Raw genomic sequence first — 25,819 nt, forward strand, 5'->3', positions numbered from 1 at the left:
TTGAAGGTGAACCCAATGACCGTGTTCTGATGATAAATCCAATAAAGGTCAAACGACTGAGGCACATATCACTGTTGAATCGGGAACTTAAGCTTATAGATATTACAAACTAAATCTAATAAATTTTACTTTCAAAAGAATAAGCTCTTAAACTAAAAGAAAGTAAATGAACTTGCATTATACTCTTTTAGACATGTGTATTCTTCCTATTTAAGGTGCAGTTATTACTACTTACAAAATCTACTTGAGGTGGAAAAAAAAACGTTAAGGTAAAGACGCAAAGTGATTCCTTACAGAATCTACTTAAGGTAGGAAAAAAACGTCGACCTTAAAAAAGTAACTAGACGTATGGATGCGGCGGCATTGGCGGTAGCGGCGACGGGTGGTGGTGTGGTGGCAGTGACGGGTGATAGCGGAGTCAATGGCGGCAAGGAGGAGACCTTGGTGAGGTGATTATTAATTAATATAGATTCTTTTGATTTAAAAAGGTAGTGTATCTATTTTATGAGTGTAAGGTAGAAATTGTTTATGGTATTTTTAGTAGATTAATGGGTAGGATGAATGTAACATGTTTAAGGACATATTGGTCTTATCAAAGGATGAAAAATTTAAAAGAAGAAAAAAGAAATCTTTTATTAATTAAGGAGTTAAAAAGATATAACCTATGACCTTTGTTTTTAAAGATAAATATGTGAATCATGTCTTATTTTGAATAAGGTAGTTTATTTTGAATAAGGTAGTGATAAATTCCAACTCATTCTTATCATCCACATTAATACTTAAAATTATTCATTGTGCAATAAACTGTTTGCATTTATTCTAAACAATAAAGATATATTCGCTACCCTATTGAATAATTTCTCAAACTGTGATAGCATATGTAAGTTGAGTTTTTTTTATTTATAAAATAGTTATGCTTGTAGTTTTGCTCGAATGACAAATTATTTTCAACCTTTATTGTAGAAAATAACTTTAAATAATAATTGTGTTGAGGTTATAATATGTTGAATTACAAAAAGTAAAATGTTTAATCCTCTTAATCTATCCTTCTAAAATTATGATCATGACACATATCACAATCAAAGGATAAAATTTGAAGAGAGAATTTCTGGATTACACTTGTCATGTAATAGATGCATTAGGAAGATCTATCATTTCTCTTACAAAAATACTCATTAAAAAGTATTCATTAGTTTTTTTTAACCACTCTAAAAAATATTATTGGTATAATTTTATAATAGGGATAGGAATATAAGACTATTAAATACCTAAGCATTTATTTATTAATCAAAGAATTATTAGAAAATTTATATATATGTATATATTCACCCTTCCATTTTACAATTCAACGTATAGGTAGAAGTGTAGAACACGGAGTAGTGTATTTCATTGGAAGGAAAAAACCCCTTTTGTGTCACATAATAAAACCCATAAAACCCTAGAAATTAGAATTAGATACCCCAACATTTCCAAACACACAAATAAATACTAAAAAACAGAACAGAAAATCATGGCGACAGGATTACGGCCATTCTCGGAGAGATCAGCCGACGGCACGCCACTTCTCGACACCGATAACGGCGAGGAACTTATGCACGTTCAGCCAAACGTCTCCATTGTTCTTGCCTCCCACCCACCTCAATCTCCCGGCACTCTCTACATCTCCACCAAGTATATATCTATCTATATCTATAGCTCTACATACATATATGCATCTACTGTTAATTAATAGCTGTTTTGGAATATATATATTTTTTAATTAATAAAACAGGAAAGTGGTGTGGTTGAGTGATACAGATAGGGCGAAAGGGTATTCGGTTGATTTTGTATCGGTTTCGCTTCATGCTGTTTCTAGAGACCCCGAAGCATTTGTGTCTCCTTGTATTTATACTCAGGTATTTTTATTTTTTTTTGCTAGGTAAAAAGTTTAGGGTTTAGGTTGCTAGCAATTGTCTAAATAATCAAGCTTACCGACCCAACCGAGAAATCCAAAGGAATTTTTCTGTTAAATTAGGTTTCGGGTGGAACCGTCGATACTTTTAAAATGTGTGTTTCCAGCTTCAGGACCTACTAGGCTATATACAGAGGCTAGTTGTTTGATTTATTGGCCACATTGGTATAAATTCGTGCAACATCCGTTTGTTCTTTCTGAATCAAGTGAACGTTTTTAGACACTACGTATCTGTTATCTGTACAAGTTGAAACCAAGTTATGCCCTTTCCGAAATATTGGTGTGAATAGCATTCCTGTAAAAGGATATATGTTTAAAAGGGTTTCGTTTTAATTTATTTTATTTTTTTTTAATTCAATTTAAGATTGATAATGGAGAGGAGGAGGATGAATCAGAAGGCAGTGATTCAGAATCAAGTGAGACATTGGATTTGTCAAAGATAACCGAGATGAGGCTTGTGCCTTCTGATGCTACTCAATGTATGTTTTATATCTCAAAAATTGTATATATGTTTAACTAGAGCACTGTGCTTTACATATCACACTCTAATTATTTAATCTGCTGATTTTTTTTTTTATATATTATTATGGATAGTGGATACTCTTTTCGCGGTGTTTTGTGAATGTGCAGAGCTAAACCCCGAGCCTGTTGAAGGTGATTTAATTATTTTCGCTACTCAAAAATGAAATGTTTTATTAATATTGAAACTGTTTATGCTAATAATATGGTTACTTTTTCTTGTACTTCCTCAGAAGAGGAAGAACAACACAACTGGATCTTTAGTGCTGATCAACTTGGAGCTGAAATAGGTAATTTTTGAACTTTTCACTTGTCCATTTTGGTAAATGATTCACTCCTATTTTAAAAGCTTATTGTTTGCGTTTTATGCATCCAGAGGGAGACAACCCTGCGTGGAATGACTCACAACTTCCTTTCACTATTGGTTATTCAAATGGAGACCAGGATCTAGCTCGCAGTGTACTTGAGGTATGTTTTGTTAATTTTTCCGTATATATGATTTGCCTTGTGGTGGTCTAGGGACGTGAAATGGTGGTTCTACTTGCCCATCTCGGAATGTAAAACCCATTCTTGGTGGGTATTTTTCTTTTGCATTGCAAAGTATCACACATCCATTGCTTAATATATGGTTCATCGGAATCATTGTCTGTCTTAATCCTCTAATGCATAGGTCAATATATTTTTAATTAGAATTGTGAATTATATTCATAAGTATTTACAAACAATAGACAGTAGTACTTGGACATTCCCAAGCACAATCCAATACAAACGCAATACTAAACAATACTAATCTAAGAACAATTAAAAAAAAAAAAAATTCACTCCTACATACAAGCAACCTACACCCTCAATCTATGCTGCATTCAGAACATTCAAATGGCTAACAGGCAATTATTGATCCATCTTAAGTTCTAGTTTCCAGCCATGGTTGACACATTGCCAGTTTTCTTGACTTTTAAGGATAGCAACTTATTTGTAACACATTTCTTAATACTCTTGCAAAGAACTTCCCACTCCTTCCCTCCTTTTTAAACAGTCTCCATGTTCTTTCTTACCAAATGAAGTAGACAGTTGCAGCCACAACTAATTTGTTGACAATCAATTCAATGGTATTCTTTGTCTTCTTCTCAGCTAATGCATACATAGGTCAATATTGCTTGTAGACATCATGATGATTATGCTAAGCATTGTACAACTTGTATTTACCAATCACACTAACACAGTAACACCCATCTTATTTTTTTTTTTTCCCAAACTGGGAACATTTTTTTCATTAACACGTGTAAAAATCACATGTAAAATAAAGCTCAACGTACATCCAATACTCCTCTCATCACTGTTTTTAGTTGACCCTAAAATCTCAGTGCGGTTATTTGATATTGGATTAGCTCTTGTTTTATAGTCATGAAACAATAATTGTACGAGTTTCTTTAGTTTTGTTATTTCACTTTATGACTTTCATGACCAAAAGTCCATAACGTTGCAGAAATCGAACTATCATAGGTTTAAACCTGCTGCTATTTTTTGAACCTCTTATGTAACTCACTTGTATTTATCAAAATTTACAAACATATCTCCCGCCATCACCTTATTTTTTCATCTTGATTTTCATTCACTTAACAAACGTGTAATTTGCACATGAATTGGTGAAAAGAAATTCACTTTTGTATTTTCAGTACCAGAAAAACATTTAAAGCACGGTAAATGCCAAATGCACGTCCTGCTCACGCACACATATACTGGATTATATTATTTTTCATGTAATTGCATCTAATTACTCCAGTTTCACTATTTGATAATGTCAATCAACTCCACCTTGCATAATACATCTACATATTGGTATGATTGTTTCTGTTAGCATTACCACACGAATAAGTTGCGTCAAGATTAGGTCAGGCTCACGGTAGTAAAGAAACTTCTGGAGTTTGATAATATTGGTCAGCTATGGGAGTAGCCCTTGTACAAGCTGCTTTATGGACCTTTTATTTAAGAAAATTGATGATTTGAAAGGCTGGAATGTGATATGATTAGATTTAAGATCTTATGTCCCTTTCATATCATGACTATGAGACAGGAGGTAGTGCAACTGCAAGGAATGAGTGACAGTCCTAGAGGTAATGGTCCTGCAGTATTTTAGATTGAGCGCCTTCCGAACTCTAGGAACCTGACAATTATACACCAGTAGGGATGAGAGGAAGGGAATGATGTTTTACATCCTTAAATCAGGTCTCCTATTTCCTGCCCCATGACCATTTGAAGGGAGAGTTACATATATCCCCAACTTGAGTTCCATAATTACACATTTCCCCAAAGTGCAAGTTTACAATGCATAACTACAATGCTCTTAAAGCATGTTTTGGGAATTGATGTATGAAGTCTGAGTTGGGGAAATATGTGTATGCCCCCCATTTCAAAGCCCTGTCACTGAAAAGAGTGATAACTAACTAATAAACTAAATGATAATCACTAAACATACCTGGAAACCCCAAATCATTAAAACAAGTTTAATGATGAGAGAAGGAAGCTCATGGTGTACATGAGCGATCTACTCAAACTTGAGTGGTTACAGGGGTTGTCATTTGTCGTTGACTTTGTGAGGGCATACTTGAGATAGTAAGAAAGTGACTGTGGTTGATGGTGATAGAAGATAGAAATTAGTGGATCACTCGTTCCTTGCCGTCACATACACACACATGCGTATCACATCTTCTTTAGTGGATCTTACTTTTTTTTCTTTTTATTTTTTGTTTACTTTCTCCTTAGAGGCTATGGTCTTTCAGCTTAAAAAAATGGATTATGTTGCCCATTGGGTCAATTTTTCGAGGATATACGAACAAAAATCAATGGACATGGCTCTAGCAAAGAATTTCCTCATGTACAACGGGAGTGAACTAATAAACCACTAAACTAGTCATTTTAAAATTAGGTCTATTTCGTATTTCCTTTCATTAACAAGTAAACAAACAAAAGATTTAGTGAAGTTAAGTCATAAGTGGATGCTGGACCTGTTTTAAAGTCAACTTTTTCAGCTAAATGCTTCCTGATGTTAACGTTTACTACTTTTTGCTTAGTCTATCTTATTTTCACATTTTTTCTTAATCTGTTTGATTAACTTTTTTGCTATTGCAGCTTCAAATCAATGACCAACGATTTGAGGATGCTGATGAGATGGTGAGCGATGATAGTGATGAGCATCATCCGTGAACATCGTTTCTCCTTTGTGAATCCACAATCAACCAGATATAAGAACTCTTAAAGGGTGTTAGCTTAATGATCATTTTAATAGTCAAGTTTTTGAGTCCGTTTTGTAGCTTGTATGAGTAGTAGTACATGTTACATAGATTTGAGTTCTTTGTCACCCTTGTTTAATTTTTGACAGTTTAGGCACATCAAATTTAGTTGATTGCAATGACCTATGAGCCTGATCTCTCAAATTTATCATATATGGTTTCAGTCCTTCAACTTATACTTTAAATTCAAGTCTCAATTATGAAAACTATAACAAATGCTAATATTATTCAGATTCCAGAGTACATCAAGTGATCTTACATAGTTATTTGATTTCTATAGGGTGGATTCTTGAATGGGATATGGACCTATGTTTAAGGATTAATATAAGCCTCCACCAGTATACATTAGATCACATGGGTTTATCTGCATGATATCATAGTCTTTTACTGGGTATCAACAGCTTGCTAAGCTGTAATAAAACGACAGTGTGGAAACAAATGTTATGAAATGAGGTACAATATGTTTTCCTTTCCTTTCGGCCTAATGAACATCGTGTCTCTCTTAGAAACATTCCAACCGTTTCAAAATAAAGCAAAGTTGAGAATAAAAGAAAAGTGGCATATGAAGAAAGCTGAACAAAGTAAAAATAACAAGAAAAGAAACAGAGTTGAGGATTGCCGAAGATTTTTTTTCTTTTTTTAAATACTTATAAATAAACCACCTAAATATAAGGAAAGGCCTTTCTTTGTCGAAAATATACATATGAATTGAGATGGACATACAAAAAGAAGTTTAAATGTATGGTGATACAAACTTTCCTAGAAATTATTCTTTCACAATACTAAGTTAAAATATGTCGAAATCAACAATCTCTTTATTTCTGAATCTATTGATGATTGTCAGCCTCATTGCAAGGAATCATGTATCAGCATTACCTGAGGATTTATGCAAAGACTCTAGCAACCCGGAGGCATGCAAGAAAACGATAGAGAGGTTAAAGAAAGAAAACAAAGTCGATCCTAATAACACCCTCCGTAAAATCATCAATTTCGGCCTTCAAAGAAGCTTGATCATTAAGGCAAACATGACAGATTGGGTCCATCATAGAAAGCTAGTGGCCAACGAGTATGCTGCCATTAAGGGTTGTTTGGACGACATTGATGTTGTCATTGATGACTTGAGGAAAACCCATAATGAGGTAGATGATTTAGAAGAGGCCCGAAAGACACAAGATATGCAAAGCTTCATGTTTCATAGCGGAAACATCAAAACATGGTTGCAAAATGGGGTCAACGCCCTTTTGTCTTGCCAGAATGATGATTTGGCAATGCCAGGATTGGAAGGCAAGGTTAAAGAAGATGTGTTCAGAAGAGTTCAAGATTTGATAATCGCGACTCAACTTGCTGTATGGACCATTGAATTGCCTTCACAAGGCTCAAACGACGGCTAATTGGCCTTTTTATATGTTATCAATAGATAAATATGATAACTTCTATAGACATTTCTAAGAGGAAAAAAGGAACCTGAATTCATGTCAATCACTTAATTTAATTAGTTTGTGCCAAGGTTATTCATGTTTGAAACATATTTCTTCAATTCTCATATGACAGTTTTAAAACTTGCATACAGAAAAACTCTGAATTTATATTATGCCATGAACATAAGTTGCAACCGAAGGCGATTTTAAGCTTAACCAAAACCAGAATGAGTTGTAAGCTCTAGAACTCTAAAGTCATAATTTTACATTCAAGACAAAATTAATGTAAAATACACCAAAATTCGATATAATGTATATATTACAAAATCTACTGCAGGTATCAATGATAGACTATCAACAAGAAAGTTGTCACGCATTCTTTACAAAATCTACAAGTCGTACATTATTAGAAACCTATACAACCATGCATTTATATTAATTATATAATGTATACTTTATTTTTATTTTTCAATTAGAAGATGAATTTGGCAATTCACTCTATGAAATATAATTTAATTATTATTATTATTGTCAATAAAGAAAGGAAAAGAGAAGAAAAGTTCCTTTTGTGAATTGTTGCTTGAAGTGTAGGTGATTCAAAGACACGATATCCTCTCATGTACGGGAATCCAGGTCACCATCAACTATTTAGTTTTTAAGATGATTTTCTAGTGGTTGTAGTTTTTGATTTATCTATAGTTCTATACAAACTTATAAAAATTATATCCCTCTTTATTATTGAAAATGTTAAAAGTTATTGTATGCGATATGATGAAAATATCTGCTTCTATTTTTCTAAATCATCATCTTCATTAAAATAATTATACTAACCATTATAGGTTTATAACAATTACATTTATATTAATAGCTCATATTACTTGCTGTCATCAACACCAGTTACTGCTGACACTAGTCACTACCGTGTTTCCTTCACCGGCGCCGCATTGTACGTGTTAGTTATTGGTTTAAATAAAGTTAATATTAAAAAGAAATAATTATATTGTGTTTTACTTATCTATGGAAACACAAAACCATTTGTGCGTGTGTTGCAAACTTGCAATCCCATTTTCTGTTAAAAAAAATAATATTAGGAAAAAAAAAAGAAACACAAAACCAAACTTTTAAGTTTAGAAGTGATTCGATTGGATATGATATAGTTAGACTAAAAGTTACTTAAAACAATAGTTTGACTAAATATATTAGGGATATTTATAAATGATTATATTCAACTTTGTAGACATATTTAAAAAAGGAAAATGATTTATGATGTTAACATCATCTAAAATCTTTGTTAGATGATGTTTCTCTCACAAACTCACTTAAATCATTTTCTACACATGTCAAAAAACTCCCCATGATTTTAATGGTTTGTGAGAACAACATCATCCAACCAAAATAATATTAACATCATCTAAGTTATCCCCTTTAAAAAAATAATATTCCTAAAACGGTCAATAATTTATTTCTACTCCATAATAAAGCAAATCTCCCTCCCCTATTAAATATTTCTGGCTTTGGAATACCTTATTTGCCCTTGGACTTTTTTGTTTTTTTTCCTTTACGTAACTACCCAAAATCCCTAATAAAGCAGATCGTCTTCCCTACTACTGTCGCCGCATTGCACGAGTACCATGCTCGTATCTATATATTAAAAGATATCCCTTTGAATTTTTAAAATTATTTTATACACATTAATGATAAAAAAAATTGTAAAAGTTATCTTACTAACTAAAAATAAAAAATATAATCATAATTACTTTAAATTTCATCTATACTACCTATATAAATAAACTACCCCCTCACCCATTCAACTCTCTTCCTTTAAATTACCTCATATACCCTCTACATTTAAACTACCTCCACACACCTTATCCCTAAACTTCCGAAATTACCCTTAATAAAAAAACCTCACAATTACCTAAAACCCCTATTGTTATAAATTCCCCAATAACTCTAAAATTATTGCTGAAGGTATTGCTACGGATAAGAAAAAACATTTTAATTGTCATAGATTATATTACAAAATGTTTAAACAATAATTACCTTTTCCCCTAAATTGTAACTGATTATTTTTCATGGTTAGTGTTTGCACTTCATTATTTTTTGCACCTAATATGCGACTTATTTTTTGAATGACATATACGGTTAGATCTTGCATTGATGCATCTCATGAAAACCGAATGTTATAAACCGTTACGGTGTCTAAAACGTTATAGACTGTCGACGCTGGAACGCGCGGACACCACTCTAGTTTCTAAAGATATGTACATGATTATATGTTAACCTGATAAACATATTACTAATGTTTATGTGATGTAAATACACAAAACATATGAAATTAACACAGATCCAAGACAAATATACTCTACAATCATGAAAAGATACTTTAAAACAACATAAATTCTATTCTATTCTACTGACAGGAAAATGGCAGCTTGATACGTATAACCTGGATCATGGAAGATTGTAAACACATACTTATCGTTACTTTGCAATGTCAACTTTCAATAAACTTGTACTACACATTTCATGGCTGACTATTAAGTTTAAATTTAATTAACAAAAATCTTTAAATAGAAGTGTTTGGAATCAAAAACTAGCTAATCAAGTTCATTATATGGCAATGAGTCCATTTAAGCTAGCTATATCGTTTTTAATCGTGATTGTCATACTTTTAGGTTTTTTATTTACATTAAGGAATGTAGGCATGGAGTCGCATAATGATGATGACGTCAGTAGATGGTGTCACACGACTCCACACCCAAAGCATTGCATGTATTCTTTATTTCATGGCAGGGCTCACCTGCCACGAAATAAGAGTGAATTCCGGATGGTCTCTTTGGAAGCTGCATTAGACCAGGCACATATTACTCGAGGTTGCGCAACCAACCTGGAGAAACTGTGCCTGGGCAAACGCAAGAAAGAAGTTTGGAGAGACTGCTACAAACTCGTCAACAACACCATTATCCTTCTCAACCAAACCTTAACCGGTCTCAAAAACAATAAAATCTCCGATTTTGATGCGCAAACGTGGCTAAGTGCCGCGTTGACAAATCTTCAGACTTGTTTTTCCGGGTCGCGTGAGGTGAACTTGACAAGCTTTGTTTCTCCTATCAAAACAAGCAACTTGACAGAAATGATTAGTAATAACTTGGCAATCAATCAGGTTTTCTTGAATCAAACACAAAAATCTGACAAAATGGAGGATTTCCCAATTTGGGTTACTAAGAAAGATAGAAAACTAATGCAATCGGCGTCGATTTACAAAAGGGCGAACGTGACCGTGTCTCAGGCCAAAGGGAGCTTCTTTAAGACCATACAATCCGCACTTGATTATGCAGCAAGTATTAACCGTGGAGAAGGGAGATTTATTATATATATAAAACGAGGTGTTTATAGAGAAAATATAGATATTGGAAATGATATGAAAAATATTATGTTTCTTGGTGATGGATTGAGGTACACTATTATTACCGGTGACCGGAGCATGACCGGAGGTTTTACAACTTACAGCACTGCAACCGTCGGTAAGAAATTAATTTTAAATATATGTATTTTTAAGTCCATAATTAATTAAGGTCTTATAACTAATTAACTAGAATGTTTTTTGTATGATTATGAATAAAATAAGGTGTCGATGGGACCGGATTTATGGCACGGGGCATAACGTTCCGAAACACCGCAGGCCCGGGAAAAGGACAAGCAGTGGCATTGAGGTCAGCTTCCGACTTGTCGGTTTTCTATGCGTGTAGCTTCGAAGGTTATCAAGACACGATTTTCACTCTATCGCAACGACAATTTTACAAACTTTGTTACATTTATGGTACCGTAGATATTATCTTTGGTAACGCGGCGGTAGTATTTCAAAATTGTATGATTTTAGCTAGAAGACCGTTGAATGGACAAGCTAATATGATAACGGCTCAGGGTCGCGGTGATCCTTTTCAAAACACAGGAATTTCAATTCATAATTCCCGTGTTATGGCTGCACCAGACCTACAACCTGTGGTAGGTTCGGTGAGAACCTATTTGGGACGACCTTGGCAAGAGTATTCAAGGACCGTTTTCATGAAAACTTTTATTGATACTCATGTCAATCCACAAGGATGGTCACCATGGGGTAATACTGATTTTGCATTTAGTACATTGTACTTTGGCGAATATGCGAACTTTGGGCCTGGTGCAGCAACCCGGGACCGGGTCAAATGGCCCGGATACCATATTATAGATAGCCCGAGTGAAGCATCACAATTCACGGTGGAAAGGCTCATATCGGGCCGAGGTTGGTTGCGGGCTACTGAAGTTCCATTCATTGCTGGGTTGTAAGAACATAATTTATATGTTAGTGATAACTTGTTCATGTACATCTCATTATTTGATTGATAAAGGAATATTTCATATTTGTGTACAATTGTACATTATTTAACTAAATTCTTTTGTAGATTCTAATAGCTTTTGTGCTTAAGCTGAGTCCAATAAAGGGTGTTTGGTGTTTCTTTGGGCTGTTTGAATCAAGGTTTCATATATTCAAATGTTGGGCTGTAGCCTGTGAATTGGGCCAATCTTTATTATACGAGTAGTTATTTTTTGGGCTTTTGGCTAAAATTTTAAAAGAGATATTTTCACACAAAAAAATGCCTAAATTTAGTTGCACATAATAGGTACACCGTACACGTATAAACAATAAAAGCTAATTTTTAGCATGATTTAGAAGAAGACATATGAACCTAAAGGTAGTTAATCATGTTGTTATTGGGTTAATGTAAACTATTTGTATCAATTCATTACATAAAGTCACTACTATTAACATCCACTAAAAGAAACATATTAATTGATCTTAATTATACCATATGCTCTTTGTGCAAAATTTAATTACACAAGCATAGAAAGACAACGCTTTTATGAAAAGTAGCCACATTATGCATATGTAAATTATGGCAAATTTACTTGCTACATGTCATTGATGGATTGAATTCATATTTTATGATTGTCTATCACACCTAATCGGTAAATTCAAGTTAGTATATCATGATTTCTGGTTTTTAAAATCAAATAATTATTAGTAAATACGGTAATAATTCCACAACTCAAAACTTTGGATGGAAAACAAAAGGAAAAAAAAAAGTATAAAAGTGAACATGGTTATGCCCGATTTATATGATCGATTCAATATATATGAAGATAGAGAAAACATTTTTTGTTTGATATATTAAAAATATAATACAAGTAAATAACCCTATAAGTTGATGGGTTATCAATTTATCATCATGTAAATCCTCGGTACGATTACTTAAGCCCATGTAGTTTTTTTACACAATTTATAAGTTGATGAGCCAAAGTTAAAATCCTATGAATGATTTATTTATCTTTTGAGAAAACAAATTACTTGTAGTTAACATGAGATGACGAGATAGTGTATATTGTTATGTTTCAATGGATATAATTTGGAACACCAACCAGCCATAATCAAAGTTAAGGGTACAAATTAAATGCAATGATGGGTGGAACTAAAGTCCAACTAGTGGAGGGTCAACCTTCAACCCAGTTTCATGTCACGCTTCACGTGTAATCACCTTCATTCTCACGTGCTTCTCCACATTATTACTCGTAATTTACTACTAAAGTCAAATGATTCATGAATAACAGCAATATGAATATATCTCGGTGACAAAATTATACTTTTAAACACAAATATCATAAAAACTTAAATACACATCATTTGATAACATAAATTATTATAGAAGGAGACAAGACACCAAACAATATAAGGGGTTATCAATTATGTATTGATCGAGGGACTAAAAAATTCGATTATCTGTATTTTGGGACATATTTTTTTAGATTATTTGTATTTTAGAACATATAACGTAATTGATAAGCGCAAAATCTATTTCACAAAATGTAATCTCAAAAGCTAATAATAGTTTCTCGTTGATGTGTTATCCATATTCCACTTATTTGGGTATTTACATAGTTGTCGACTCCTAAATCTCGACTCGACTTGAAATCTGATTTTTCGACTCGTGACTTGAACCGTAAGAGTCACATTGAAAATATAATATTTTTATAATTATGTGCAAGTATTTATTATAATCATATTGTAATATATTAATGTATTAAGATAAAAATAAAAGATACTATTAAAATCAAATCAAATTTAAAAACATATAAAAGAGTTATGTTTTAAAAAAAAATTAAAAAATAAAGAAATTTAAAAAATTATTTTGTGACTCGTGACTCAGAACATGACTCGGACCGACTTGCACTACAAAACACGAGTCATGTTACGATTCTGGAGTAAATCGAGTGATCGCATCGAGTCGCCTCATTTTCCTTTTGTTTTGACTCGACTCGTACGAGTCGACTCGTGACTCGTACGAGTTTGACAACCATGGGTATTTATGTATTCACTCATATATATATATATATATATATATATATATATGTGGAAAAGTGAGTATGGGGTTGTTCTTCATCTAAGCTTAGATGGAGAACTCCTCACATACAAATATTTTAATATTTGTTTGAATTTTAAATAAATACATGACCCTCTATGATTTTTATGATTATTAAAAACAAGTGTGAGGGGGTCCCCATGGTTGGGGGACAACCTCATACTCACTTCCCCCGTATATATATATATGTGTGTGAGAAATGCAAAAGAAGTACGCTTTTGCAACAAAATAAAAATAACATTAAATATAAATCAAATTTATGTTACATGTACGTACTTCAAGAAAATTTGCCTATGTATATAGGTAAATGATATTGGTATCGCTTGTTTGATAGATATATATTACATCTGCACATTATTGATAAGTACAATTAATTGTAAAATTGTATATTGTGATACTTCTATCAAAAATAATAATACAAATGTCAAGTCTCTTATAATGACCTTTGGTAAAATAGGTAACCCCCTTCTACCACACTACATCCAAGCTCAACCTTAAAAACAAAGGTTGCAACGACACAAGAACTTTTCTAAAGAATCATCGATTCTAGTACTATTTTTGTGCGATCACACCTAAATGTAGAGTTCTGATTATCGATCTCCAACAAACAACATAACCAAATATACTCATAACTAAATTATGACCACAACCAAAAAGATTTAGTACTCAGAACGTTTTGATTTCCTCACAAAAATTTTTAGATTCGAACAATACTACCTCAGCTGGAATAGATAAATATTTAATTTGTTTACTGTCTACACATAACTAAATAAATTATTAGGCAAACATCTACAATTCTAAATGATGTTTATATGCTATAAATCTAAATAAATTATTACGCAAACATCTACAATTCTAAATGATGTTTATATGCTATAAAATTATTAAGCAGATTAATAATGTTTTTATTTATGCTAATACAAAAAGGACTGTAGAGTAGCTCATGATATTTTTGTTGTATTGTATTCACAGGGTCATCGACAAGGCATAGTAGAAAAAGAAAGGAAGGGTGTGGCCGTGTGGGTCCATGTAATATTGAAGATGCCGCAATGTTATTGGTTGAGTTACGATTCAACCAACCATAGAGATCCATGTCAATAACATAAGTATTCAGGCCCCATTACCATATCGGCACCCAAAAGTAGAAATAATCTTCCCACCATATTTTGGTTTTTCGTTTTTCTCCTTACTTTCTAAATATAAAAAAACAATGTCAAAAAAAAGTGGAATTTAAAAAGATCAGATCACGATGTGTGGTGTTTTACATTTGTAAGATGTTAAAAAAAATAAAAAATAAAAAATTCTTAGTTTTATTCGATATTTCTGGCAGAAATGAATGTGTTAAAGACTTAGATCCAAGAAATTATATCTAATTAAAACAAAAAAATTCTATAAAATGTTTCGGAACGAACAAAATGTATTATTAAATTATATTTTTTTTAGCAAAATATTATAGATAAAAACCATCTAATAAATGTAAAAGGATTGTACTCTTTGGCAACTAGCGACTTGCTAGTTTGCTTTGTTGTTTTAATATAAATATATTTTTGTCGTTCAAAAAAAAACCCATCTAGTAAAATACTGGATGACAAATAGATTACTAAAGGACAATTACAATATATATAACTAAAATATCGACACGAAAAAAACCATGTGAATGCTAATTCAACTATAAAAGTGACAAAACATATATGGTTCAAGCTAATAGGGTAACTAGTCAATCGATGATTCGTATAAATAGGTATACAATCTACTTTTTTAATTAATAAATACTTTATGTATTATGTGTATAATTCAACTAAATTATATAATTTAATTTCATGTATCTATATTTATGTAGTTTTAAAAGTTTAACAAACTTTTTATTTCTCGTATAAATATTCATATATATATATATATATATAAGAGTTGGTTATTATAAAACAAACATTAAGGTAAAACAAATAAAACAAAATTGTGACCTTTTATTAATATTAATATTGATGCACGAAGATTCACAAAGCACAAGATATTTATATAGCAATGTATAATGAAATTCATGATGCACGGTGATTTTTAGCAAAGAAAAATATATTCTTTTACTTGTTTTATTTTAATACTTGTTTTCATTTACCTAAAATCTACTTATATATATTTTTAAAAGTTGAGTTTGTGTATTAACTAGGTCTTAAATATTTTTATAATATAAAGTTAAACTACATATAATAAATAAATACTTATTGAATATTTAAAGATTTAAACAAAGTTAGGGTGATAATCTATGTAACATAAACTTTTTATTATATATAAAGTAGTTGATTTTACCACGTGGAACCTAGCTTTAACTTATTGAATTTCTATTCTCTAGTGAAGAGTGGTGAAATCCGTTATTTTAGTGATGTATAAAAGAAAATTAATGGTGTAGATTAAATGTCAACCTGTTAACTTAATTCAGGTTTTTAGTTTATGTATCTATATTGTTAGTTTAGTGGTGAAATCCGTTATTTTAGGTTGATGTACAGTATCCATATTTTTAGTTTATCTATATTTCTAGGTTGAATTTAGGTTTTTTGGTTAATAGGTCGATTCATCAACCTAAAAATTATAATTTTATATAAGATAAACTTTCATAGGTTGACTCACCAACCCATATGACCCACCAACCAAACAATATATGACACATTTGACCCGAAACTAAACCAATAACACACAAAGCCATTTGATTCACCAACCCTTAATTCGGCTGTCAACCCGATTTTTTTTTAGGTTGGTGGGTTGGGTTCGGGTTGACAGATTGTAGGTTAAAGTTGAAATTTTTGATCTGAAATTTTTAGTGGGTCGGGTTAAGGTTAAAAAATTTCGACAACCCTATTTTAAATTAAGTTTGATGTCGTGATTAGGCTCGTTTGTCTTTGTTTAATTTAAACATTTAGATTTAATGTGCAATCATGTATAAGTATCCGGAAAATAAAAGATACATACTAGCCATAAACGTACCCGAGTTGGACAAATTATAATAGTGTTTGAATTGACTAATCCGGGTTTAGCAAATCTTGAACCGGGTTTGACAAGGCTATTATTGGGTTGGATTCATAGTCTTGCACCAAAACCAGGTTGACTAACACCCAACTTGCTCCCAAAAATATAAACGCAACATTCCTTGTAATGCACTAACATCGGGGAACAAAAAAATAACCGGGTTGAAATAATTAATCTGGTTTGGATAACCCCTAACCAGCTTAGGAATGAACCGGGTTGGAATCCAAATTTTCAAATTTTTAAGAATATATACTTTAAACAAATTTGATGTATTATATTATTATATATAAAATAAATAAAATTTTTAGTTGGGCTATTCGGGTTGACCCATACTATAAATTTTTCACCGGTAAATCTTTAGGTTATATGGGTTAACCCAAATAACTCAACCCGTTTCATCCAAATCCATTCGGCTTGAGTCAAGTTAATTGAGTTTTGGTTAGTTTCAACACCCTTGGGTTGGATAGTAAAGAGGGAACATTTCATCAGATTTTTTTTTATTTTAACAATTTTTATATTATTGAATTTGAAAAAAATTGGAGCATATATGGATAATGAATCGTAAGTAGACAAGTGTATGTACAGGGAGAAACAGGGTGGAACCATGATTACAGTCGGTGGTGGAAACTAAACGTATTTGTGACGATGACCTTCATAACGCCGTTTGTTTAATCATACTACTATATAACTCTACTTCCATTCTATTACAAAATGATTATAGTTTACTTTATTAAAAAAATAGTAATACTCTATAACTAGTGGTATATTTTGGTGGTCTTGGAGCGCCACTTATATATACAGTAAGTGAAGAACGATCGATAATGTACAAAACGCATGTGTATTTCCTAACTGATAATTCTACTACTTGTCATCATCCTTTTAATTTAATTCAAGTACTCTGTAGTTTCTGGAGCTAAGAATTTATCTGTTTAAAAAATCTATATTCTAAACTACATTTATCAAATACTTAAATTTTATATAAATTATATTTAGAAAGGGTAATGAAGGAACCCTGCTAGCCCATTATCACAATTTCTAATCAACCGACTCACCTGTATAAGTCATATGACGTCGGTACAATACTTTCATCCTAATTTTTACATGATCTTTATTATTTTATATGTGGTTTTAAGCTTTATTAATAACGGTACCTTAAAAGAATTGATTTTATGCTAAGCAAAGATCAAACTTGAGAACTTAAAGTTATCAAGTATTTCCCTTACTATTAGGCTGACTTGTTGTTGGTTATATAAACTATATTTGGTCTACACTTAATTATATTGTATGAGTAATAATGAACCTTTCAAAGTCATTAGTGTATATATATCCTTGTAACACTTTTATATATAAAACTTCCAAGCTATTTTTGACTTTGTGTTGATTTTGAAACACATTTGTTGACTCCACTTTAGCATTTTAGCAAGACATAGATATGTCTTGAAAATGCTTCTTCAATTTGAATTACTTAAACCTTTAACTGTTTGAGGAATTAGAACTCAAAATATTAGTATATTGCTAAACTAAAGTTATCAAGTATTTCCCTTACTATTAGGCTGACTTGTTGTTGGTTATATAAGCTATATTTGGTCTACACTTAATTATATTGTATGAGTAATAATGAACCTTTCAAAGTCATTAGTGTATATATATATCCTTGTAACACTTTTATATATAAAACTTCCAAGCTATTTTTGACTTCGTGTTGATTTTGAAACACATTTGTTGACTCCACTTTAGCATTTTAGAAAGACATATACATGTTTTGAAAATGCTTCTTCAATTCGAATTACTTAAACCTTTAACTGTTTCAATTCGAATTACTTAAACCTTTAACTGTTTCAGGAATTAGAACTCAAAATATCAATTACATTGCTAAACTAAACTCAACGAGCACAATCTTTATAATTAGATTTGTTAGTTGGATTTTATCCTAACAAAAAAGTTTCATTGGGGCTAATGAGAATACATTTACTTTTCCTACTATTGATTATCGTCAAGAATGACAAAATCCCGTATTATATTTAAAGAATTATTACCTTCAAATGCAAACAACTTTACACGAATTATTATAGTGTATGAAACTTCAATCCTGATCATTGTATATAATGAACTTTCAAATCATGTGCATTATGTATTTATGTGTATTCAGATATATGTAGCAATAACCATATAAGTTGTCACTTGTAAGTTTTTATTGGACAGAACTATACACAGGATTGAAATTAGATACAAATTATGACAATTTGTGTAAAGTTGATTAAATTTTGAAATACTAATTCTGTATTTTATCATTTTTGTTTCTTGCTTAATATTAACATATCAGGCATCAAACTGTATCAGGAACCAAGCGGATAAAAGGGTATCTAAATAAATTCATGTAACGTATACAATTCATTTAATATGTCATCATCAATCTTTACTGTGGTTCATGGACTTAAATATATAAAAGAAATAGGCTGTTTTAATATTTAACTTAGATATATATAGAAATATACTTGGAGGTCAGGTAGTGGTGGGGGTTCACAAGTAGCTAAAAGTCAACTTTCAACTAATGGGTATGCTGTACATGTGATACTAAATCTGGTCCCAATTGGATTTTATACCTGTAGTAATTAACAAGAAATGCTTCTTGTTGTTGTTGTTGTTGTAGGGATAACATTTGTCTTAAGTTTTGGCCCCATACCAGACATATGTATAGATACACACTATATTTTTCTGTAGGTCACCGAGGGCCCGGCTCAGGGAGAGCCACTGAGCCGGGTCCACTCCATTCGAGGGCCCATAGCTTTTTTAAAGAATATTACTCTATGTAGGTATATTAATTATTTTATCTAAAGTAAGTTTAGATACAAGAAATCTTAATGTAATATCAAAAGTTTCGAGTGAGAAAAAGAGCAGTGGGATGTTGCTTTCTAGAAAAAGATATGCGATATATGGATGAGTTGAGAATTTTTCGATGGCAGCTACAAATGCGATTAATGGTGAAAACAGAGGAATGAGGGGTGTTAGAAACAGGGGAGGAAAGGAGAACTATTGATTCATTGTAGAAAGTTTTTGTGTGAGTTTGCCTTATATAACTTCCAGGCATGTATTGAAATAAGATAAGATGTTTTGGTATGAGAGTATAATGTTTAGTCCATTTTTCCCACTATCTCCTTTGTATATGAAATTTTTTGGGCTTGTTTAATATTATTAGAACCTATTGATTATTGAGCCTATATTTTATACAGAGTATTTTATTATTGACTTATTATGTTAAAAGACCATTATCTAGTCTCGAGCCAGGTCTTGAATTTCTTTTACAATCTTGAAGACGGTTTTGAGCTCACCTCACGACCCTCTCATTCATAGTAACCTCTTTAATCGAAGTTGAAAGCTTGGAAAACAAAATTCAAAACAAAAAAAATACTATCATAAAAAGCTTCTGAATAAACGTAAGTTGCACATTTTTGAGAAAATATAAATGAATAGAAATTGCAAAAATGACACGGTTAGGGTCTTAGTCAGTGGCTGGTGGATGGCATATAAATTTAGCGCCAAAAAAATCTTCCCCACCAATTTAGCCCTATTCCGACAATGAAAGACAAAGACAAGTTACACTTTTTATTTTATTTTTTATCATACTAAACAAAACATAAAATTATAAAAACATATATACATCACACACACAAACTTTATCTCTATGCCATGATCTTTCATCATTAGCTAGGGCTTTTGTTTCTCTTTCATCAGCTTTCTTGATCTTCAGCTTGTTTGTTGTTTTAATTTGTCCTATTTAACCTTATTTCCATGCCATTCTCCCATGAATTGGACCCTTTTCATCTTTTCCCTTTTTAGCTTCTTCCAATGCTTCACATCTGCTTCAATTCCCAAGATCAGACAACAACCTTAATCTTCTTCTTATTCTTGTCTTTGATCTACATATATATCTTCTTCTCTAGTTTCTTCCTGCATTTTTGGAGCCATACTTCCCACTTCACATGATCCATATCAAAACCTATATAACCTTTAAAAAATTTCTTCTTTAGAGGCGATATCATATCGGATCTTTAGAAGATAGCTTTCATTCTTGAATCAATAGAGGAGATTGATTGATTAGAGTTTTGGTTTTGATCAAGAACAATATATTTGGTATGATTTAATTATAACTAAGTTGGTCTTTCACTACATGAATACTTGTTGTTTCATTTTATGATGTACGTGTGATTATCTTCTAGCTAGCATGCTCATATTATCTACACTTGATCAAGAGCTAGCTAGTATATACATATGATCATGCATGGCTTTTGATCACTATTATGTGAAAAAGCATACAAACATAAATTAGTGCCACCTTTGTGTGTGTGCCTACAAGAATTATGATTTTTGGTTCATTATTACATCCCCAATTACTTGTTACCATTATGCATCGCGTGCTCGATCCATCTATTTTCTTCTTTATATTCTTTTTCCTTATCATCGATGAATCAATGATCTTTTCAATAGTTCTATAAAAACTATATATAAAGGTTCATAATATTCATATATGATTCAATATATATGCTAGTTTATGTATGTAGAAATCTCAATTATTTATCGCATTTCCATATCGTAGTTATCATAGTAAGTTCTATATGTCTTCTAATATTATTCATTCTTCTTGTTCTATTTCAACTGTGAGTAATTGTTCATCGAGCCAAAGCTATCTGTTATTCGAACAAAAATTTACAGTAAATACCACAGGAATATTGTTCATGTTGAGTCTAATAATTATGCACTTATAAATTGTGTTTTTTAGCATTGACAGATCAAATTTTCTCTTTTTTCACTTTGTTCTTAGGGATATACATATATACAGTAACAACCAATAGATCGCTAAACTAGCTACGTTTTCTTCTCATCTATTGGCAAACTAATTTATCTTGCAAGTTATTTTCTTAGCACGCTCAAAGTCATCTATTGTCATAGCTAGTGGTTTAATATATAACATAAATGCTATAAACATGCAATGTGTTTCATTTTACATATTCATTCTTTATTTATATATTGTTCTCATTTTGGAAAATTCCATTTCATTATTGTCTTTGTTTATGATTTGTCATGGTAAAGAGCTAGGGTTCTTGTTTGCATTGAACAAAAAAGAGCTTGGGGGGGTGGGATCACTAGATACCGAAAAATATAACTTAATGTACTTCTTGCTCAAGATCAAAATTTTTGAACAAAGAGATGTCACCAATGACTTTAAATATTCATAGGGATCCATAACGAATTTCATGGGGTTATGACGCTTCTTTTTGGTAATCATAGTTGTTTATTCGCATTACGAGCAGACTAATCCCAATAGCTAACTTACTTTGCGAACCTAGATCGATCAAAGCAGACTAATCCCAAAAGGAGACTATCATGGGTTATGACGTTTCAGCATAAGAAGAATGAAGCTAGGCTTAACTTTTCTAGTATATATAATTTTGATCTTGAACTTTTTATCCCTCCAAAAATGAGAACCAAATTAATTATTTTGCAGTGCTTTCTCACACTTGAACAAAGTTTTTTGAAATTGTCATCACTTACTCTAATTTATAAAAATGTTGCATACTTATAATAAAAGAACATGTTTTGTAATGACAAAAAGCTTTCATTTGATTGACTGATTGGTGTTTGTTAATAAGATAAGATCTCCATTAATTGCACCAATACTACCAAAAACTTAGTTGAGTAGCTTTGAAAGTTTGTTGTGTTTAACTATATTTCAAATTACATTATAACTAATAAACATACAAAGATGAATTAACTGCATTAGCCGAGCCAAATTATACATGTTGATACAGATTAATTATATCTCTATGTTTATATATACTAATAATAAAATAATAGTTCCAAAACTAAATTGATCAATTGGAATATTGCAGGTTCAGTTTCTACAGGAGTATGAACACTTTTTCACATGTGCCTCCTGGATTTCGGTTTCATCCCACCGACGAAGAACTTGTTGATTACTATCTTAGAAAAAAGATTAACTCAAGAAAGATCGACCTAGATGTCATCAGAGATGTCGATCTTTACAAAATTGAGCCATGGGATCTTATAGGTATAATCTATCTACAATCAATCTGCAAGTTTCAACACAAAATGATTAGTTAACAAAAAATATTCATATGCAATCACCATAGGACAAAGCAGACTATCTACTATTTTGATTTGCTATAGTATGAGATACACTTTGATCATATACAAAAGATTATTTATTAGGGCTCTAGATATGCTTAGAAATACTTGCATCCAAAAGTTTGAAGTATTGGCATGAAAGATTGTGCATACACTAGCTAGCTGGTCATTAATATGTTATCAGCCATATATATGATCTTGCTAATTTATAGATTTAAATAGAGCTTTGCAGGCTAGGTACCGAAGAGCAAAACGAATGGTATTTTTTTAGTCATAAAGATAAGAAATACCCAACTGGAACTCGAACAAATAGAGCTACAACAGCAGGATTTTGGAAGGCAACGGGAAGAGATAAGGCGATTTACTCAAAGCATGACTTGGTTGGGATGAGAAAAACATTAGTCTTTTATAAGGGTCGTGCTCCTAATGGACAAAAATCAGACTGGATAATGCATGAGTATCGACTTGAGTCAGATGAAAATTCGACCACGACTCAGGTCAGTACTATCGCTCTGGGTACCAAAACGGTATATTGGACCAGAAAGTTTCCACCCATTTACCCTTTTTTCATATCCCTATCTAATATTTTATGATCAAAGATATATAATTTTTTCTCATATAGTTTACTTGATTTATTTTTGTTGATTTAAAACAGGAAGAAGGGTGGGTGGTTTGTAGAGTGTTTAAGAAAAGACTACCAACAATGAGAAGAGCAAGTGATCATGAATCGCCAATTTGGTACGATGATCATCAAGTCTCATTCATGCCAGAAATTGATTCACCAAACCAAAACAGTTCTCAATCTCACTTGGTTAGCCATGGCTACCAATATCCTTATGGTTCTTGCAAGAAAGAGTTAGATCAACTACAAAATTACCATATTGCCTCTGACCACTATCTCCACCTCCCTCTTTTAGAGAGTCCAAAACTGCTCCCACCTCAAAGTTCTTCAATGCCCATTTATGGTATTAACATAGAGCAAAGTAGGAATATCAACTATCATCCGTCCTCAGTCACACATGATCATCACCAAAACACCGACAACATTATTCATAAAAATCAAGATCAAAATGTTAACAATCAAGTAACAGATTGGCGAGTTCTTGACAAGTTTGTTGCATCACAGTTACTAAGCCAAGGTGAGGTTTTAGCCAAAGAAAAAGAGTACTCGGATATTATTATTGAAGATAACAATAATCCCATCTTCCACTCGCACGATGACCATGAAATATCAAATTCCGAGCTCATTACCCAATTGAACAAGCAAGAACAAACGCCCTCAAATTCCATCTCCAGTTGTCACATTGATCTATGGAAATGAAGCAAAAAAGATCGTCATCGAAGTTATCAATTGCAAACACATAAGCAAATTTCAATTGTCATTGTACATAATAAAGATATATATATAAAGTGCTATATATACATGTAATATTGTAAACATCTATACGTACCTGGTTCGACTATATTCCCGCCGACCCCTTATTTAGTGTCAAATAACTTAATGGTTAACCCATATTGTATGTCATAACTAAAAACAATCAAGGGATTGTTTAGTATTGTAGGCATGTATAAGTGAGTCCTATTATTATTACTTAGGATCACAGCATTATTATTGTCTGTTATATATATATGTGTAATGGGCTTTATTATGTTGCCTATAAAACTATCTGACAGCCATATGCATGCGCTGTTTTTGTTTTTCATTTCTTCTAATTAATCATTGTTTAATTAACTTCATGAGAACTTTTATTTATATATCTTTTGGGCATCCAATTAATATGACCTTGATCATGTTTTGCTATACATAACATCTTGTAATAACCCGATCTAGCTATCGTAACTTCATGATATATATGCGCGTAGACTGTTGTATATATGATGAATGGTTAAGTAAGTCTATATTTAACCATGCATGACGTAGTGGCGGCCGGTATTATTGGATTGTTATTAATCAACAATGAAAGATCAACTGCTTAATGGACATTGGCCGGTTCCGAACCTTAAAGTTCTAAAAATGAAGTTCTAGTGTAAGAGCAAGACATGGCAAGCTAGCCAAAAGAGAGAATTTAACATGTATATAATTAAAAAAAACTAATATATGATGATGAGGATAAAGTGAAGTTGATGTTGTAGACAGGGTTTCCATGTTTAGAAATATTGTTAGATATATGACCATTACAGGTTTTACAAAAAGGAAATATTGTGCGGTATATATGCTTGTAACTAAAGTTTGCCTCCATACATTATATATATATATATATATATATATAGGTTTGATGATATATACATAGGGTTTGATGGAGATAGGAAAAAGGGAATGAATGCTTGATGTTTATGCAAACAAAACAATCAACAGAACTTTCCTTTGAAGGGATAGCGAAATAATCAACTGCCTTGTCCCAAAAGTAATCTTTAAAAACAATAATGAAATTTACTTCTTTCTACAATAACAAAATTGACTTTGTAATCATTAGTTACTGTTTTTATGTTTTCAATTTGATCATTGCTTTTGTTCAAGTATATATAAAACAAAATACTACTACTATACATTGCTAGGTAAGACAAGCTATAGGAGACAAATGTATTGTTGAATTTATACTTAATTTCTTTTATTCAATATTTAATTACTAGAATCAATGATTCTTCTAGCTAGCTACTTTGCACCAAAAGTCAAGCACAATCAATCAATCAAGTCGATAACAGAATTCTAGAAGCATATATATAAATCAACCATATATGTTTTCAAAAAGTCAGAATCTTGACCGTTGATTGTGTGCTGAAATTTCAGTCAAGGAGTATGAAGTGACGAATATTAAGGTTGTATCTATATATACTGGCTTTTTGAGAATTTAAAACATGTGTGGGTAGCATGCATGCATATTCAACTCATCGATACACATAACACATATGACATATTCGATCGTGTAAACTTGGAACCCATATCAAGTAATCTCATAAAAATAAATCCACTTCCCATATACGAGTATATAACAGTATACACGTACAAATCACCAAGATAACCAT

At 31.8% G+C, this 25,819-nt stretch overlaps 4 protein-coding genes across 4 annotated transcripts; all 4 read left to right on the top strand.

Moving 5' to 3' along the window:
• Positions 1-1,359: 1,359 nt before the first annotated feature.
• LOC122588946 (chloride conductance regulatory protein ICln) lies at positions 1,360-5,911 on the top strand. The gene is made up of 7 exons (XM_043761166.1): positions 1,360-1,671; positions 1,772-1,895; positions 2,316-2,430; positions 2,546-2,605; positions 2,704-2,760; positions 2,847-2,938; positions 5,600-5,911. The coding sequence occupies exons 1-7, from the start codon at positions 1,511-1,513 to the stop codon at positions 5,672-5,674; spliced, it is 684 nt and encodes a 227-aa protein (XP_043617101.1). The 5' UTR covers positions 1,360-1,510; the 3' UTR covers positions 5,675-5,911.
• Positions 5,912-6,004: 93 nt separating this feature from the next.
• LOC122588947 lies at positions 6,005-7,303 on the top strand. Its single transcript, XM_043761167.1, has 2 exons — positions 6,005-6,213; positions 6,605-7,303. The coding sequence occupies exons 1-2, from the start codon at positions 6,209-6,211 to the stop codon at positions 7,149-7,151; spliced, it is 552 nt and encodes a 183-aa protein (XP_043617102.1). The 5' UTR covers positions 6,005-6,208; the 3' UTR covers positions 7,152-7,303.
• A 2,582-nt stretch (positions 7,304-9,885) lies between these two features.
• On the top strand, positions 9,886-11,542 carry LOC122588050 (probable pectinesterase/pectinesterase inhibitor 59). Its single transcript, XM_043760194.1, has 2 exons — positions 9,886-10,705; positions 10,810-11,542. The coding sequence occupies exons 1-2, from the start codon at positions 9,886-9,888 to the stop codon at positions 11,502-11,504; spliced, it is 1,515 nt and encodes a 504-aa protein (XP_043616129.1). The 3' UTR covers positions 11,505-11,542.
• Positions 11,543-20,618: 9,076 nt separating this feature from the next.
• Positions 20,619-24,271, top strand: LOC122587086 (NAC domain-containing protein 7-like). Its single transcript, XM_043759160.1, has 4 exons — positions 20,619-20,782; positions 22,540-22,718; positions 23,018-23,292; positions 23,451-24,271. The coding sequence occupies exons 2-4, from the start codon at positions 22,559-22,561 to the stop codon at positions 24,114-24,116; spliced, it is 1,101 nt and encodes a 366-aa protein (XP_043615095.1). The 5' UTR covers positions 20,619-20,782; positions 22,540-22,558; the 3' UTR covers positions 24,117-24,271.
• The last annotated feature ends 1,548 nt before the right edge of the window (positions 24,272-25,819 follow it).

This window comes from Erigeron canadensis, chromosome 2 (genome assembly GCF_010389155.1).
Source record: "Erigeron canadensis isolate Cc75 chromosome 2, C_canadensis_v1, whole genome shotgun sequence".
Classification (NCBI taxonomy): Eukaryota; Viridiplantae; Streptophyta; class Magnoliopsida; order Asterales; family Asteraceae; genus Erigeron; species Erigeron canadensis.

Coding starts and splice junctions, on each gene's coding strand:
- LOC122588946 (XM_043761166.1), top strand. CDS start 1,511: ATGGCGACAGGATTACGGCCATTCTCGGAGAGATCAGCCGACGGCACG. Junction 2,431..2,545: donor GCCTTCTGATGCTACTCAAT/GTATGTTTTATA, acceptor TATTATGGATAG/TGGATACTCTTTTCGCGGTG. Junction 2,939..5,599: donor TAGCTCGCAGTGTACTTGAG/GTATGTTTTGTT, acceptor TTGCTATTGCAG/CTTCAAATCAATGACCAACG.
- LOC122588050 (XM_043760194.1), top strand. CDS start 9,886: ATGGAGTCGCATAATGATGATGACGTCAGTAGATGGTGTCACACGACT. Junction 10,706..10,809: donor TTACAGCACTGCAACCGTCG/GTAAGAAATTAA, acceptor GAATAAAATAAG/GTGTCGATGGGACCGGATTT.
- LOC122587086 (XM_043759160.1), top strand. CDS start 22,559: ATGAACACTTTTTCACATGTGCCTCCTGGATTTCGGTTTCATCCCACC. Junction 22,719..23,017: donor TGAGCCATGGGATCTTATAG/GTATAATCTATC, acceptor AGATTTAAATAG/AGCTTTGCAGGCTAGGTACC. Junction 23,293..23,450: donor AAAATTCGACCACGACTCAG/GTCAGTACTATC, acceptor GATTTAAAACAG/GAAGAAGGGTGGGTGGTTTG.